General features: G+C 41.6%; 1 protein-coding gene across 2 annotated transcripts in view; it reads right to left on the reverse strand.

The window, feature by feature from the left end:
- Window positions 1–1,522: 1,522 nt before the first annotated feature.
- MAP3K20 (mitogen-activated protein kinase kinase kinase 20) overlaps window positions 1,523–18,685 on the reverse strand; it is a 146,938-nt gene continuing 129,775 nt past the window's right edge. Inside the window, exons 17-20 of one of the 2 annotated variants that reach the window (XM_077319697.1) lie at window positions 10,655–10,771; window positions 6,558–6,632; window positions 5,324–5,474; window positions 1,523–2,588 (exon numbers count right to left, since the gene is read on the reverse strand). In XM_077319697.1, the coding sequence (XP_077175812.1) occupies window positions 1,888–2,588; window positions 5,324–5,474; window positions 6,558–6,632; window positions 10,655–10,771 (1,044 nt within the window). In that variant the 3' untranslated portion in view covers window positions 1,523–1,887. The remainder of the gene's footprint in view (window positions 2,589–5,323; window positions 5,475–6,557; window positions 6,633–10,654; window positions 10,772–18,685) is intronic. The other variant, XM_077319696.1, reaches the window with a different exon arrangement.

Genomic DNA, 18,685 nt, shown 5'->3' on the forward strand with positions numbered 1-18,685 from the left:
TGTCTCCTGGCTGTCCACCCTATTTTACACATATCCAAGACTGAGGTAACAGAATGGAATGCACCACTTCAGATTCCGGTAGCTGGATCCTAGCTATGAACGTTCCTTCATAGTCAAAACTCCACAAAAAAATAGAAAAACTACCAACGTGGGGTAGGGTTGGTCTCCTGTTTGCAGGGAGGTTTTAAACATAGGAGAGCGTTCCCAAATGTGAATCTCTATGATCCTCCACCCGTCATCTGAAGTGGTACAACCCATTCTGCCGCCTCAGTGTTCTACCATTTCCCCACCCACTTGATTCTCTTCCGTATCTAAATCCCACACCCTGTTTATAGCAGCTCGTGTGGAAAGCTGATTACATAGAATCCTGATGGTTCCCGGATCCCAACTCTCCTAACCAGGAAAAAGTGGGAGGGGCTGAGGCTCTGCTCCTTCCCCTTTTCCTGTCCTTCCAAGGAGGAAGTGTCAAGCAGTCAAAGGGTGCAAGGGTGGACTTTTTCTTTGCCTAGTCGACGTAGGCTTACCTGCTTTAGTTGTTTTAATTTCCCCCATGTTGACAAGAAGTGGGAAGAGCAGGAAAGATATGTACTTTGGGAATTGATGGTGTGTCCCCAACAAACATTTACACTTATTTACATTATTTACAATCCAAATTTCTCACTTAGAAACTTTTTTTCCTTTTCATAAGGAAAGGGCTGCGCTAGTAAACCAAGGTTCTGCTTTTACGGCTATTATTTTAGAACTTATAACAGCCTAATCCTATTTAGCCTCCCAGCAGAATGAAAACCTATTATTATTATTATTATTATTATTATTATTATTATTATTATAGTTGTAGTTGTAGTTGTAGTAGTAGTTGTTGTTGTTATTGTTATTATTAATGTTGTCTTTGTTACCTGAAGACTAGCAGACAAAATATTCACGGTACCCTTAAAATTCAATTAATAAAATTCCTCCCAATAACTATCATATTTAAAAGAGTTCAAGGTCAAGGACATTTCTCTAGCTGTTAGTTTCTTAATTCCCTAAAGAAAACGTTCCATTGTTTTCTAATCAGAGGCATGTTTTGACTGGAAATATGTAGGGTTATATCTTGAAGATAAAAGCTGGCTACACATAATTCCCCTATCCTGGAAGGGCAGCCAAGAGGGGTGAGAGGGAAGGAAGAAGAGAACAGGATGTTTGATTTGCATAAAGTACAAAAAATATCCTCTCCTATCAGTTTTTTTCCCCTTGATCCTGTAGATTAAGCAACTCCTTTGTGTTTCAGTAACGAGTACAAGTTTGGGAAACCATGAAGCACAGTTTTTTCTTACTCCATGTTCCTGTTGTTGTGTGAAAGAACAAGAAGAATAGATTTTTATGCCCTGCTTTTCTCTACCTCAAGGAGTCTCAAAGCAGTTTACAATCTCCTTCCCTTCCTCTCCCCTTGTAAGTCATCTTGTAAGGGAGGTGGGGCTGAGAAGTTCTGAGAGAATTGTGATTGGTCCAAGGTCACCCAGCAGGCTTCGTAGGGAGGAGTGAAGAATCAAACCCAGTTCTCCAGATTAGAGTCTGCCATTCTTAACCAGTATTCCATGATTACTTCCAGTAATGCAAATTTCGACAGCAGCAAACATTACAGGAATAATCTAATATACTGAAATTTGGAATGTCTATTTATTTATCATAAACTGGCACTGTACTGACAGAAATATCCCACCTATTCTGTACTGGAGAAGCAGCATTTTCACATTAAATAGATCATTCAAAACAATTTCCTACACATGTCAATCAGTTTTATTCTCATTCAGTGCTGAATAGCTTAAAAAACAATTTTTATAAAATCTTTTTTTTTCCTCTGCAGAAGCTAAACATTCTATTCCATTCCCATTTGGTCGGAAATCATCATTGGGATTTTTTGGGGCTTCTTCCTGTCCCTTTTGACTTCTCTTTATGTTGTTTACCCACAGTGACGTGCCGATGGGATTTCTTTGAATAATCAACTTTTGTCCATCCCCCTTCACTAACTTTAGTTTCTTCTTCTACTACTACTGTGGGTTGGCCTTCGGTTTTCAAGGGCATCCCTGGTATGGGCTTGAGAGGTTGTTGGTAGTGGCCATACTTTTTATGGTCATGTGACCTTGGTGGATGTTGACCGGGACTGAATGTTGACTCCGGAGTCCTGTAAAACTTGTCACTGTGCCTCGCTGTTCCTTGAGGTCCCGAGGGACTTCTTATGAAACGTCTCCCACCTGTGGACACGTTCCGAGAGGCATTACCGTGATAGTTGCTCCTGTTTCTAGATTTGGACCTGTCTCTTTCTGAAGGGCTATCAGAAGCTGCACTAGAAGTACTGCTTCCCTTGGAATTCAAATGCAGAGATGATAAATACGGCGTTGGAGATGAGCTTCTGGACTGATTCAGAGAGGTTATCTGATAGTTTACTGGAACCTGGGTCCGTCTCACAGCAGCAGCATAGGTGTCTTGGTTCTCAAGGTATGGCAAATTCAACAAATTGATGGGACTGTGAGGGCGAGAGTGCTGGAGAGAAGGGCTAGTTGTCACTTTACGCATCCTTAGGGAGTTCATCCACTGACAGTCAATGCCTGAATTAAAAAAAAAAGAAAGGTCAGTGTCAACTTGAAATTCCAGAGCAGGCTTTCTCAACCAGGGGTTTGTGAAACCCTGGGGTTTCTTGACAGCCATGGAAGGGTTTCCCAAATGGGAGGGAGTTAATTAATTTTTCATGTATTTTTAACATTTGTTTAACATTTAGTGGGTTATATGACCATACATGGTCATGTTGACCCATCCACCCCTCCCAAAATGCCCAATGATTGGCCTGCAGGGGGTGGGGAGGGGAGGGGCCCCAGGTGGGCGTGTACACAGCTATACTTCCCAACCATATTCTATATGATCGTGCCACTTCTGGGGTTTCTTAAAGCCTGAAGGCTTCAGGAGTTTCTCGAAACCCTGCTTTCCACTACCTGAAGGAGTCCCAAAGTGACTTACAAACACCCTTTCCCTTCCTCTCCCCACACCCTATGAGGTAGGTGGGGCTGAGAGAGCTCTAAGAGAACTGCAACTAGCCCAAAGTCAGACAGTTGTCTACAGTGGAGGAGTGGGGAATCAGATCCAGTTCTTCAGATTAGAGTCTACCGCTCTTAACCACTACACCATACTGGTTCATGGGAAGGAGCATCAGAAGAGTCTAACCCATTCCCCCAAATCCACATCCCTGAATATGTTTTTTTCTTCAGCAGACCTATTGGTGCCTTCGATGGATTAAATGGCATGGAGAAAGAACAGAACAACCTCTTCTGCATTACCACTGTTTTGATAAAAATTGGAACTCCCTGCTGCTGGATGGAAGTAAAAAAGAACATTGAGAGATCCTGTCACAGATTTCCTGCTTTACCTTTTGTTTGGCCTATGAGGTGCAGAGGTTTCAGAATTGCTAAGGCTGAAGTTGTATCTGCTGGTGTGAGTAAGTACTGTAGAACACTGGTCCCCAACCACCGGTCCAGGGACCGGTACCGGTACGTGGATCAGTCGGTACCGGGCCACAGCTCCTCCTCATCCTCCTCCGTGGCTGCTGCCTTGGGGGCTGCCCTTCCACTCTGCCACCAGCTTACCTTTGGTGCTCTCCAGTGGCCGCCATGGCTGGGGCTCCCCCTCGATGTGGCACTGCGCAGCTGCTCCTGGCAGCACCCCCCAGCGGGTGGCAGGAAGTCAGGGGTGCCAGCGGGAAAGCAAGTGGAGCAGAGGCTCAGGTGGCGGCAACATCCCTCGGCAAAAGACTACCCCCCCACGGGCCTCAGTAAAATTGTCAAGCATTGACCGGTCCCCGATGATAAAAAGGTTAGGGACCACTGCTGTAGAATACAATGGGACTAAGGAAACATACACAGCACAGGGCAGTGCATATTGAATTATAAGATGTTGCCAAATAACCTGACTCTGAGTAACATTGAAATACTATCTTTAACCTATTAGCAATTAAGCAATAAACAGAGTGTCAGAGAAAACCTTTCGCGTCATCCTGCGGCAGTCAGTGTGGTGTACTGGTTAGTATGTCCAAGTAGGATGTGTGGGAGACACGACTGCCCATTCCCAGTCAGCAATGAACACATTAGTAGTGCAGAATCATACCCTTTGAAGACAAGTGTAAGAAAATGGGTGGGTAGGTATGTCACCCTGAACTCCTTAAAGCCATCTTTCTCAACTTTTTTATCGCCGAGAAACCCCTGAAACATTCTTCAGGCTTCAAGAAACCCCAGAAGTGACACCATTGTGCAGAATATGGTTGGGAAGTATAGTTGTGTACACACCCACCTGGAGCCCTCCCCTTCAAGCCCATCATTGACCGTTTCCGGAGTGGTGGGCGGGCTGACATGGCCATATATGGTCATATCACCCAATAAATGTTTAACAATTAAAAAAATAAAACATTAATTAACTCTCATCCATTTGGGAAGCCCTTCCAGGGCCATCAAGAAACCACAGGGTTTCACGAAACCCTGGTTCAGAAAGCCTGTTAAAGGAAGGTAGAACATACCCCACAAAGAGCACTAAGATCATATGATCACCAGAGCCCTCAGTCTGAAACAATTAAAACCGGTCTCAACTAGGGCTAGGGCTTTTTTGGCCCTGGTCTCGGCCTGGTGGAATTCTTTCCCTGGTGAGATCCTGGCCCTTTGGACCTTCAACATTTCTGGGGGGCCTCTAAGACAGAGTTGTTTCACTGAGCCTATGATTGAGGCCCTGAAGAAATGAGCCTATGATTGAGGCCCTGAGCCTATGACTGAGATCCTGAAGAAATGCTGGCCTCCTTGCCTAAGAACCCACTGTTTTAAGGAGGTGGCTTTTAATAACATGCTTTTAACTTTAATGTAAATATTAATCATTCAATTAAGTAACATATATTATTTGTATGTTTTATTTTGCTGTTACATGTCCTGGGCCAACCAGGAAGGGCTGACTATAAAAATAAGGTATCACCATCATCAAAATGGATAAGATGGGTAGCTTGTCCAGTCCTGATTTAATTGTCCAGTATAATGGTATTTTTGTAACTATTAAAACCCTACATGGCTGGGACTGGCTATGTGAACAACTATCTTCTCCCATATGTTCCTGTCTGGGAATTAAGATCACAGGCAGAGGCCGTACTGAGCTTCCCATCATTCAAACAAGCTTGTTTGATATTGCCCCTTACTCCAAACTATGGTTTGTCTTGAAGTCTTCCATTAGACAACAGCATGGGGTAGAGTGAGAAGGAAGCTGGGGGGGGGGGAATCACTTGTGGCGTCTTCTAAGTTCACAATTTTTTTTTACTTACTAGAATTAGATCTGCTCCGAGGACTGACTTCCGAATTTGGGAGCGATGTCTGGATCATGAGCTGTATTGACTTCACCTCATCCTGAAGTTTTGTTTTGCAAAACTGCACTGCCTGGATATGTCTAGTGGATTTTGGTATTCTGACAACACTCTGTTCATGAGAGAGAGAAAACCAAGAGGTAGGGGGGAGACATACATCACTTACAACAAATCGTGCAATATTTGTCCAGACGTTGAAATTTCGGCTGTGAAACCGACGATACCGTAAATCCGACATGCTGGGTTTGTTTGATACTGCCTTCCAGTCCCGTATCAAAGGCCGTTCGGTTGTGTAACCAATCCGATGGAAAATTATGCTCTTTCCTCCCTTCCTCAAAACAGTGCACTGTATAATGGCAAGATTTTAATGGCTGGCTTTTAACAGGGAAAAAAAATCATTTAGTAATTATGAGTCCATGTGGTGCTTCCAAGTAAATAATCTCTCTTCTGCTGGAAGAGGCAAGGCATTAAGAAGGTATTGTTGTAGAGGTTCCCTTGTGGTAGCTTGCCTACAGTGGCCAGCTATTTAATCCTGCTGTCAAGCTCTGATTCTTGTGAGGAGCTACAGTCTGAAAGAAACCTAGGGTTATTCTTCCTGTTAACAGAAAGCCACTGTTCTTCACTTCTGAGGCAAGGAAGCCAGGTCCAGGATTTTCCTATATCGCTCTCTCGCTGCTTGAATCCATGCCACGGGACAGTGTAAAAATTTCAATTACTAGCCTCAGTGTGAAATAGCCCATTGGTCTTTATGAAACACTTTTTTTTTTTGGTAAGTATCCGAAAACCTCCTTGTACAAAGGCTAATTTCCATCCTATTATACATGGCTAAATTGCTTCTCGGTTTTATTTTATGTTTTCTTTCTCACCCTGTCCCTTCTCCTGTTGTTCCTCTGCTCTGCTAATTAACCGAAAAGGTAAGAAAGATGGTCTCTTCAACAAACACCACCAACATCGACCATGACTCAAAGAAAAAAGTAATTTTTGTGTGTGTGTGTGAGTAACTTAAGCTTTCCCAGTTAGAAGCCTGGGCTTGGTTTCTGAAGACGGTGTTCAGATAGGTATCAGAAGCTGGTCGTTTAAAATTAATTACAGTGTTTGGCCTTTACTACAGTGGGGAGAAAAAGTTAAGGAATAGCGGTTGCTCATTGTGAAACTCTGGCAGATGAGACGAATTGCCTGTTCTTCCAGCACTTACCTCATAAGTAACAACGCATTCCACCGTCTGATCTTCTGGTATTCCTACAATCCATTTTTCCATTACAAATGGTGGCTGCAAGGAAATCACATTGTGTTAAATAATCCATCATTTGTTCTTTATTTTGCTGCATCTAAGACCACTGAAGAGCCTCTTGCGGCGCAGGGTGGTAAGGCGGCAGAAATGCTGTCTGAAGCTGTCTGCCCATGAGGCTGGGAGTTCAATCCCAGTAACTGGCTCAAGGTCGACTCATCCTTCCGACTCATTCCATCCTTCCGAGGTCGGTAAAATGAGTACCCAGCTTGCTGGGGGGTAAACGGTAATGACTGGGGAAGGCACTGGCAAACCACCCCGTATTGAGTCTGCCATGAAAACGCTAGAGGGCGTCACCCCGAGGGTCAGACATGACCTGGTGCTTACACAGGGGATACCTTTACCTTTAAGACCACTGACACCCAAAGATTTTTCCTCATATTGGATGTTGGGAAGCATTCAGATCAAATGGGATTGTCTACCTCAGTGTCTGAGCATGATTTGTAGACTTCCCCTTTAAGCCATATCAAAAAATAAACTTCCTGTAATCCCAGCTCAAAATCAGGAACTGTGAGGTGGTGGTGGGCAAAACGTCCATCTAGACACCCATCCCCAGCCACCAGGGGGAAGGGAGTGGGGCTAAGCTCTACTTTCAAAATGGTGGAGTGAAACTCTTCACATGCCCCTCTTTTCAGCCCGTTGAAGGGCTTTTTTCTTTTTCCAGCTAAGGCATGCTGTGACATCACAGCACACTAACTGGGAAAGGAAAAGAAAGGGATTAAGTGGAATTTCTGGACCACAGGGTTGTCATGAATGAAGGCTATTCTCTTTTGGTACACAAGAAAGACTGATACATTCTTCTTTAAAAAAAGAGTTCAGTTTTATTGTGTCCAAGAGGGTACATCTGGAAAGTTTCATGATAGAAAATCTATTGCTAAGAATGACTAGCATACTCAGTCCTAGGATACATATATAGACATACCCCTGCCCCTGTCAACACTTATTTCCCATGGCAGAAGGGCTTTTATCTTCAAAGAACAATCAGAACAAAGCAAAAGTTACATTTTCTGCACCTAGAGACCAAGATCTTGAAATCAAGATTTGTGACAAAGTACAGATCTGTGTAAAATGTTCATTGTTGTCGAATTGTTGCTGTTGCTTAATGATTTCCCCAATAAGATATCCGTGAAATCTCTTTAAAACAAGCAAGGGATTTGTCAGCTTAATGGGAGTATGGGTTCATCAGTGGCTACTAGCCATGATGGTCTCAGCCCTCAGAACAGCAGAACTAGGAAGGAATATCAGGAAAGGCCCAGTTTTCTAAACATTTTTTGTTGGCCCTCCAGGGCAACTAGTTGGGTGCTGTATGTAACAGGATACTGGACTGGATGGACCACTGGTGGACCACAGGAGTCCCAAGCTGTATGTGGCCCCCGACATCTTTCTCTGCAGCCCTCCAACCTGCTTGTCTGCTGCTATCACCCTCAGGGGATTTCCCTCAGACCAATACCGTTCTTCCTGCCCCAAGAGGCACCATCTACTGATGCTCATCTTGTCCCTTTCTTGCAAAAAAGACAATACCAACATTGTTTGGGTTTCCACAGTTCTTTCTGTTTATTTTTTATTTAAATAGGTAGGTTAATAATTTTGGTACATTTTGGTTTAAGATGTGGCCCTCTTTAGGCACTGGACACGCTAATGTGGCCCCCATGTGCCAAAAATTTGGGGACCCCTGTTCTAAAGAGTTTGTCATGTGGTATTTGGGACTTCTGTTCAGAGGCATAATTCCAAGAACAGTGTCGGTGGGTGCCATGACACCCATGGAAATCACCTAGTGTAGGTGATGAACAGAGCTGTCACCTTAGACATCAATAAATATAAACGCTGAAATAAATAGTATAGGAAGAGGAAAACCAGTAAAATAGAAAACATATTGTTAGGAAATAAAAATCACATGATAAAAGAAAATATATTATAAAAAAATTCTCTGTCCTAGAATGATAAAAGAGAAAAGTATCAGCATTCTGTAATTTCTTTTCAAAAGCTAAGTTTAGATGCCTGAAGCAAGTACATTCTATGAGCATGTGCCCACAGCAAAAGAACAAGGAAAAATTATAAAAATTATAAACTGAGAACCCTTCATTTACAGTTTTGCTTTTTAACAAGGAAAAAAGATTTACCGGGGCAGGGAGAGAAGGTCACCAACTCCCGGCAATATGGACCTACCTGCCAATATTATATTATATTATATTATATTATATTATATTATATTATATTATATTATATTATATTATATTATATTATATTATATTATATTATATTATATTATATTATATTATATTATATTATATTATATTATATTATATTATATTATATTATATTATATTATATTATATCATATTATATTATATTATATTATATTATATTATATTATATTATATTATATTATATCATATCATATCATATCATATCATAAAGGAAGACTTGCCAAAAACAATTAGAGAGAAGGAGGAATGGATACTATTAGTATGCTGCTATCGCAAAAACTAGAGATCCAGTAGTCCAAATGAGACAATTATATTAACAGGAGTCAGGCAGGCAGAATCTACAAAATAATTCCTGGTCAAGAGTAGGTTGTGACAAATGGAGATCACATCAAATAAATGGAACTTGCAAACTGGATAGAATGGCAACTTGGCCAGTATGGGTACTCTCCACCACAGAATTTGGGCTTGTGTAAAATGGAATAGAGCCTCTTGTGGTGCAGGGTGGTAAGGCAGCAGAAATGCTGTCTGAAGCTATCTGCCCATGAGGCTGGGAGTTCGATCCCAGCAGCCGGCTCAAGGTTGACTCAGCCTTCCATCCTTCCGAGGTCGGTAAAATGAGTACCCAGCTTGCTGGGGGGTAAATGGTAATGACCGGGGAAGGCACTGGCAAACCACCCCGTATTGAGTCTGCCATGAAAACGCTGGAGGGCATCACCCCAAGGGACAGACATGTCCCGGTGCTTGCACAGGGGATACCTTTACCTTTACCTTTAAAATGGAAGTTGGTAGGCCTCAGAAATCAATGTCATTAAAGGTCCAATTTTTGACATGAGCTTTATTTTCCCATTTCAATGACACAAATTTCTGTCAAATACCAACGTGTAATTTCTCTGTTATTCCTTTGGTGTGCCAAGGAATGTTTCATTTTCTACTCCAAGGCAAGCACTAACTGTTATTAATTAATTAATTCATATGCCACCCACCCTAAGGGTCGGGGTGGTTCACATAGAACATAATCGAGAACAATACCTCAGACTCAGTGATTATAAGGAATGGAAGGTAACAATAACAACAACAACAATTAACAGAGGAAGTAACATTCTAACTGAGTAAACAATATAACAGGCCCACGGTTGGTCAGATTCGTTGTATGGTTCAAGGGAGGGAGGTTTGGGGCCCCAGGAGATGCTGTTTAGTTTCAGTCGATCTCAACCGAATGCCTATATCAGGGGTAGTCAAACTGCGGCCCTCCAGATGTCCATGGACTACAATTCCCAGAAGCCCCTGCCAGCGAATGGACATCTGGAGGGCCGCAGTTTGACTACTCCTGGCCTATATCATTGATTTTGTTGTGGAATCCAGAACTTACACACTACGACAGTAGCCTGTTTCCTTTTAAGATGATTGAAAAGGAAGCCTTAATGAAACAAAAAAGGTGGATCCAACCAGTTTTTTCACTGATGATAAAGGGAGGAAGGAGAGTTTCTTTTGACCATCAAAAAATCTTCTGCTGGGGATTATGGGACCTGCATGGACAAAAGCCATGTGGGTATATAAGGAGGGGAACCGGGTTGATAGGTACTGGGTTGAATCTCACCAATGTGCAGAACTGCAAAATGGGGAAGAATATTTTTCAAAAGCCGCTTGTACAATACATTTTCATAGAAATATAGAATGCAATTTTTTTGCTGTAATCTTTTACTGCCTTTGTTTCGAGATCTGGAACATTATGAAAGCATCAAGCTTATAAATTATAAATAAAATACAATAAATAATAATAATAAACATGAATCTCACCTTTGTCATCTTTAAAATCTCTGTATCAGGTAAGTTAGTGTTGAACGTCACGTCTTTTATGTAAGTTATTGCAACATCATCTCCATCCATCTCCATATACATTTTCCATTTACTATCCTAATATTATAAAGAAAATACAAACTTTCAGGCCTGTCAATAGAAAGAATATCAGCTTCCTTCCCCAGGCAAAAATCCCATGGATTAATATTTTTTTCTGATTTAGAAACAGATGTTTCAAACATGACAATCCATTTGTCCATACTTCTTATTTACCTAGGTAGGTAGATTTCAGAACTGTGATTTGCGGATCGTGGATGCTACCGCGTGGTGAGGAGCCAACGCGCTTTTCAGTTTGACTTTTAAGCTGTGAACCAAAAAGCATTTTGCCTCTTCTGTGAATGCCATGGAATCTTTAAAAACACTCCAGAGTTAATTATTCCTTCCTGTACACAACTGATTCCCACTATTTGCAACGACAAAAACAAAATATCCCCCATTGTGGTAGCTTCATGAAAACCTGGGGGGGAGGGGGAACCTTGGGAAAATATAAGAATCATTGGCCTTCAAATAAACCAAAGTTCTCAGAATGATTCATTATCTGATCTGAAATACATTTTCCTGCATAGTTAAGAGGCACATCTGAGCCAAGCCGTTGATACTTCCAAAGCAAATATATCAAGGAGTCCTATTTGCAGATGAACAGAAGTTAGCATGTTAAATAATACAAACGTGTGATTTCAGATTATTTTACATACGTCTGTGTCTCTCATCAACCCACATACAGACACACATTCTCTTTCTCTTTTCTCTCATACACGGAGTCGTGTACATGTTTTTTAACTGCCCCCTCCCCAAAAATAAACCCCCAGCCAGCCACGTTAGTTTGAAGCACAAAAGCAAATAAGGTTTTGTGGCAGTTGAAAGAGTAACAGATTTACTGTGACGTAATTTTTTTAATGGAGTAAAATCTATTTCATCAAATTTGCAAAGAACATCCTTGTACACTTGCACATGTTTCTACACCCACTACTACAGAGAAGTATGGTTGGTGACATTTTCTTAATTAAAACTTTTTGATTCCGCCTTTCCTTGTGGTTAAGTGGTCTTTTCTGTGCAAAAATAAATAGGATTTTCCCACTGTTGTTACAACAAACTGATATTGGAGGAAAGGCTGTAGGATTTTTCCACTTTTGTTACAACAAACTGATTTTGGAGGACTTAACCACTGAAGAAGTCACTGATAACCCAAATTATCTAGATACCGTTATGGTTGATTCTTCATGTATATAAAATAAATTGTATTGGAATTGAATATATAAATATATACCAGTACAAGAATATTGCCTTAGAAAGGTTCCTCGTTTTTCTGTTGGCAAAAATAAAAAATAGCAACTTCACAAAAGTAACAACTACGCTGATTGGAGCTTCAACTTTACTAAGCTAATTTGTATCATCTGAGGACAAAAAAAAGCTTGATTGTTTTTAGCTAGGCCTTAACATGGCCTTTCTCAACTTTTTACTCTTGAGAACCACCTGAAACATTCTTCAAGCTTTGAGAAACCCCAGAAGTGGCACAATCACACAGAATATGGTTGGGAAGCACCTGGGATCCCTCCCCTTCCCACCCCCTCCAGGCCTATCATTGGCCATGGGGTGGGGGAGTTCGACTCGACCATATATGGTCATATCGCCCAATAAATGTTTAACAGGGCTTTTTAATATAAAAAAATTAACTCCCACCCATTTAGGAAATATTCCAGGGCCATCAAGAAACCCCAGGGTTTCACAAAACCCTGGTTGAGAAAATCTGCCTTAGTGGACACTAAAATTCTCTCACCTACTACAAGGTTGTCTTACACCAGGGACTGCTATTGTGAATGGATGTGGTGAGAAACTTGCCACAGAACAAACTCGCTTTGCCCGGTCCCTCCTAGCCACTGATGGGTTGCCAGAGCCAGACTGGGAAATTCCTGAAGGTTTGTGGGGTACAATGTCCCGCACTCCACCTTCCAAAGCACCAATTTTCTCCGGGGGAACTGATCTCTGTCATTATGGGAAGAGCTGTAGTTCCAGGGGATTCCCAGGTCTCACCTGGTGGTTGGCATCCCTATTTGGCCACCATGACCTAATTGCGGGTTAAGGCCCAGATCAGTTCATCTTGTTGTCCACCATTCCACCTGAACACAAAACTGGGCAGTTTGTGTTTTATGCCTGTTTTGGGGCCGGCACATTCCACTGTTGAAATCATAGCTTGACTGTGGCTCAGGTTGCTGTGGCTCTCCCCCTCCACTTGTTTTCACTCTGAGGGCACACGAGGGCAGCCAATCACTGCTGGTCTTACTCATGATGTAATCAGTTCCCTACGGAGAACCATTTTCGCTACTTAAAGTAGCGATTTCACAAACGGCAACCAAATAGCCACTTTTAACTTTGTGCGGAATGGCCCCCAGAGTTTCCGGAGAAAACTCCCAAGAAGCAGCGAACTCCTAAGCAGAACGCTTGACGCTTAATGTTTATAATTTTTATAGTTTTAAAAAAGGATTTTTTGAAGGTTGTTTCAACGAGGATTCTCATAGGGCTCGGAGAGGAGGTGTATGAGCAAATTGCTCAAGATCCAGACAGTTCTGGATCTATCGACGTTCAAGTTGTCAGGAAGACTCAAACAGATACCAGCCAATAACTATGATTTTTTCCCCTCCGTGTAAATACTTGATGCTGGTCCACAAACGAGATTTTATTACAGGCATTTGTATTTCCTGGTTTGTCGACTCCACTATATCAATGTATGTGCATACATTCACATACATAAATTCATATGGTAAAATCTGGATAATTAGGCATTTGTTTACAGCAAGAAGATCATAGCCATTTCATAGTTCCCTTGGGGCTTGATACTTACTGAGCTGTGCTAAGCGAAATGACACCCTTCTTACTACATTGCTTTCAATAGTTTAGGAAAGGAGTAACTTGGCCTAACACAGCCCTGTTAGTCTGCAAGCAACAAAGATTTGAACATTGTTTCTTTATCATGCAGTAAAAAAAAAAAACAAGGGCAAATATTTCGATGATCTCGAATGGAGTTGCACTAGCAATACTGAGCAAATTGATCAAGATACAGACAGTTCTGGAGCTAAGTTGTCAGGAAGACTCAAACAGATACCAGCCAATATCTATGATTTTTTTCCTCCATGAAAATACTTGATGCTGGTACACAAATGAGAGAAAAGTCATAATGATTTTTTTTTTAAAAAGCAACGCTTCAATATTTTAAAGTTGGACTCAAGCCACATGCATTCCTTTTAAGTCTGCCTGTCAGTCAACACTGAAATGTTATGAGTAAGAGCAATAATTTTGTATGTGGAACATTCTCTTTGTGACTGTCACGTAGAACCCTTCCAGCACGTAGAACCCTAAAAATTCAGTAATTTGTATACAGTCTTGGTGGACGAATATCACATTAGTACATAGTTAATGGGAGGAATCTGACATTTTAGATCAAAGTAAGAAGGTGTAAATGTATAGGTACAGATTTAAGTAGAGTTCTAGTAGGGACATACAGTCAATAGAAGACCTTCACTTTGGTATGGGAAAGATTGCGCCATCGCTACCAAATTCCTGTAATGGGAAGAATCATAGCCACAGAGTAAATGCTTACACCGGTAGAGCCCCAGAAAACTTTGTGCAGCACTGTGGCTCAATATGATGATGATGATGATGATGATGATGATGATAATAATAATAATAATAATTATTATTATTATTATTTAACCCACCCTTCTGTTTTGCTCAGGGAGAGTAACAACATTTAAAATACACCCAATTAAAAACATTAAAAACATTACATTACTTTATGCCCACAATTAAATTTCCCAGCTGGGCCATTTTATAAGGAGCTGATCTTCTAATACTCCTCCTGCCCTAGCGGTGAGGCCAGCCTTACTGGTGGATGCATTTTGAGCCTTGACCATAAGCCTAATGGAATAGCTCCATTTTACAGGCCCCAAGGAACTGATTTAGGTTAGGAGCTGATTTCAGGAGAAAGCTGGGCGTATAAATATTTTAAATAAATACAAACAAACGGAGGCCTGTAGTTTCTTAGGAGGTGGTGGTGCGGATTTTGACTTTGCTAACAGCAGTGACGGACAGTGGCAAAGTACAGAGTGGGGTGTGGATGAAGAGGAAGGAAATAAACAAGCATGCAAGGAAATCCATCAATTTCTGCCCAATCTACCTGCTGGGTGGGGCCCAACCTGAAATCATTAACAAAAAAGTAGCAGAAGATGGGTGGGGGGAGGCTGGGTGTAATTGGAGCTATCACAGTTCTGTAGGGCCTGTAAATCTTCTGCCAGGCCTTTGGTTGAGGCTGGGGTGGGTAAGATCAAGGATTCCTTCCCAGGCTGGGCCAAGACATCAGGACACACCTTACTATCCCCTGTGGCATTATGTTGTCTATAGGGGAATGAGAGGGGAGGGTTTTTAGCTGCCAGTTACTGCTGGAGCTTTTAGGGATTGTTTTATTGGGCTTTTTATGGAAGGAGTGGCAGGCAAAATTTTAAAGAAACAAACAAGCAAACAAATAAATAATTGTTGGAAAGGCATTGCAATGAATTGTTGATGCAACACTTATAGAAAGGAAGTAATTTTTGTGCAGCCATTTGAATATTGTAGATGTTTTAAAACCTGAAAAAACAATGGTTAGCCAAGCCTTCGAGATAAAACCAAATGGGCATCCGGTATATGAAGATCAGTTACAGGTCAAGGGACTAATAATACAGTTTAATATGCAGGTGTTCAACCAGTGCAATCCTTTGCAGGGTCAGATTATGATGAACGGCACAATTTACGAGGCTTCTGTTCAAAGCTCAATTAGGTATAAGGTAGAAACCCAGTACAGTCTTCCTACACATACAAAACTAGTGTAATTCTGGTGGAATGACAGAATCGCTTTGTTTATTGAAGCCTAACAAGATGGAGTAGAATAGAAGCAGAATGGCTTTTTCCTTCCTTGTAAACTAACTTAGCACCGAGTTCTACAAAATGTTTACGAAGGATATTAAAACACACCTCAAGAAACCAGTATATTCAGTTGGCTTTCTGGATCCACAAGGAGGAGCCAAAAACAGGTGTAAAATATGAACCAATTATTGCAAAAGGTACATACTGTGGGGAAAACACCCTTGGATTCCTGTCAGGGGAAAGGTAATTTCTTCAGCGTTCCGCAGGGCAATGGCAAAGCACCTCTGCTTAACACTTTCAACCAACTTCCCCAGGACCGACCTCTGCTGGTCCCCCTTCAGACATCCCCTCCACGACCTGAAGCAGCCTGACCTCTCTGGGAGCCTGTCATAAGTTATCCTTTATTTGAAGTCACTATTAGATTGTTAATATGTTATTTATGACTGTGTTATTTGTTAGATTGTTCTATGTGTTTTATGTGAACCACCCTGAGCCGTATGGGAGGGTGGTATAGAAATCTAATAATAAATAACATAAATAAAAATAAAATAAATTTGCCTTGAAAACCTTATTGACAGGGGTGGCCAAACTGGCTCTCTAGAGGTCCATGGACTGCAATTCCCATGAGCCCCTGCCAGCATGGATGACTGGAGAGCCACAGTTTGGCCAACCCTGCCTCAACGTAAGTTGGCTGCAACTTGACGACACTTTAAACACATGCAACCCTGGCAAGGCTTTGTGGTTTTGTTGTTCTTGTTGTTTTAAGTCAAGTACCTGCTTTATGATGGAGAACGTACTTTAGACACATGGTGAAAATAAAGAAGTAGCTGTAGACTGCTGGTTGAGTGACATTTTTCCGAATTTAAAATTCTGTGGGGCTGATGGTAAATTTCGAACAAGGTGGAATGAATTTTACGTTTTAGGGGTGGCTTTTCCTCCCTTAAATCAAAGGTTACAGTAAACTTTTTTTAAAGGGGAGAAAATGAGAGGGGAAATGGGAACGCTGTCTTAGCAGGCCATTGAGTATTAAAAAATGTAAGATGTAACACGAGATAAAACAAACATGAAAAAAAACAGCCTGATCCCGCTGGTGTTAAAAGTAGTAGCATGTCGATAATTTCGGCCCCCGGGAGCTCCTTTACATTCTTCGCTATTATTTATCTCAGCTGCCGAAACCTGCTGTTCTAAAGGCAGTAAGATTTGGAACATCCAGAGTGTTAGCACCTGGGTTATTTATCATTAAGGCCAACTCCGCTACCCCACTTTTTCCCCCTTATTATACCAGATTTAAAGGGAGATAACACAAGTATGGCTAATTTGCTTCTCCTCTTTATATAGAGTGTCACGACCCATCGCGGCTTTGTCCCACGAGAGAGATACCGTCCCCCCCCCAGCCCCCTTTCCCTCAAACAAAAAAAGAAAGAAAAAAGAAATATGCAAGAAAACTCTCCCTCAAAATTCCATTAATAACCTCTTGTAGCATGTTTAGGTTGCCGGGTCTGGAACTAAGGATGTTTTAATCTCTTTCACGGCAAAAACAATGTCTCGTAATGATGTACAGGACTGTTGCCGTCCTGATGAAGAATCATACATAATTCAGCACCTTTCGCTTGGCACCACTGTGATATCCTCATTAGCGGTGGCTCACGGTGGTTGTCAGATGGTGTCCATGCGAACGCAGGCATTATATTGTCTTTGAGATGTGCAGCTGCTTCCATGACACTGCCAGTATATAAAAACATGACGCCAGTTTGTTTTATTTAGTGCTAAACCTTCCAGTTTGTAAAAACAAGGCTGACACAGAGCCTGACACGAGGCTGTGAAAATAATTAGCTCTCATTTTCTCAGCCTCCTATTTCCTTCTCCCCGCTGTGTTCCCTTTCCACTAAACCACCACATGTCAGTCGAAATGGGAGGCAATTAGCGGGCTCATTTCAGTTCCCCACAACTGTGCTGAAAAGAAAGTATTTATGATGGCACAATGAACAGCTGAAAGATTAAATAACGTTTGCCTTTTGAAAAGAAAATGACTTCTAGCTAAATGGGCAATTTTTGATTATTCTCAAACAAGCTTAGAGTAGTTTGGTTTTTTTTAAAAAAAAAATATACAAGAAAGGGAAAACGAGTCATTTTAAGGTGAAAGAATCAAATAAAACTTGACACAGTGATGCAAATAACCGATGTTTTATTGCAAAATATGTAAATGTGTTATAGCCTTACCAATGGCCTCTGTCTCAGGTCAAGGGAGACAACTGGCAAGCAGGCCTGGAGGTTTCTGCCATAGCAGGTTCTGTTTTATTATTCTGGATCTTTAAAAAAAAAATGCTCTAGAGAAAAGGTGTTCATTAAAAATTATAAACAAATGGAGTGAAACACTGGTGGGTTTGATAAATTGAAGGATTTGACTGCTCTTAAGGGCCTCACAGAGGTGGGTGACAATTTTGGCTGAGACAGAACAGTAGAATTAGGCCTCAAATGTAATTAAAACAGGCACTAGGTGTTTGTTTTTTTTCAAAAAAGAAGAAAGCCTGCTTTGCTTGCTGTTTCTCCTTGTTTCAAGTATCGCGAGGTAGGATTTATGCATAACAATGAATTGCTCAGGTACTAGAAATAGATGTTTATCTAGAGCCCTTTCAAAACAGCAGGTTTCAGCAGCTGAGACGGATAGAATGCTAAGACAAGAAATTATATTCTGAGATGAGCGGCTGCCGTTTCAGGATTTTCCATTTCCTAAGGGTTTTTCCAAAGGATGTTCAGGATTTTTCCATTCTATCCTCAGCTCTGACTTGAAGGGCCCAAGCGAACCCAGTTTTGTTGAATGTCGGCAGGTAGACCGTTTATGCACTGGAGGATTCATGCCGGGCTGCAGGCTGCAGTTTTAGTTGTGGCAGGTTACCCCACCTCTTCCTGTACCCACACAGGGGAGTATTTGGCCCAGTGCACCTCATCTACCCCTGACTGGTAGACTCTCCTGCGTGAGAGCTGGGGCAGTGAAGTTCCCAGGCCATAAACAGTCCTGGTCAGGGTTGGTCTTGGTTAGTATTTGGGTGGGAGACCACTGAGGATATCCAAAGT

The sequence above is a fragment of the Paroedura picta genome, chromosome 2 (assembly GCF_049243985.1).
Source record: "Paroedura picta isolate Pp20150507F chromosome 2, Ppicta_v3.0, whole genome shotgun sequence".
Classification (NCBI taxonomy): domain Eukaryota; kingdom Metazoa; phylum Chordata; class Lepidosauria; order Squamata; family Gekkonidae; genus Paroedura; species Paroedura picta.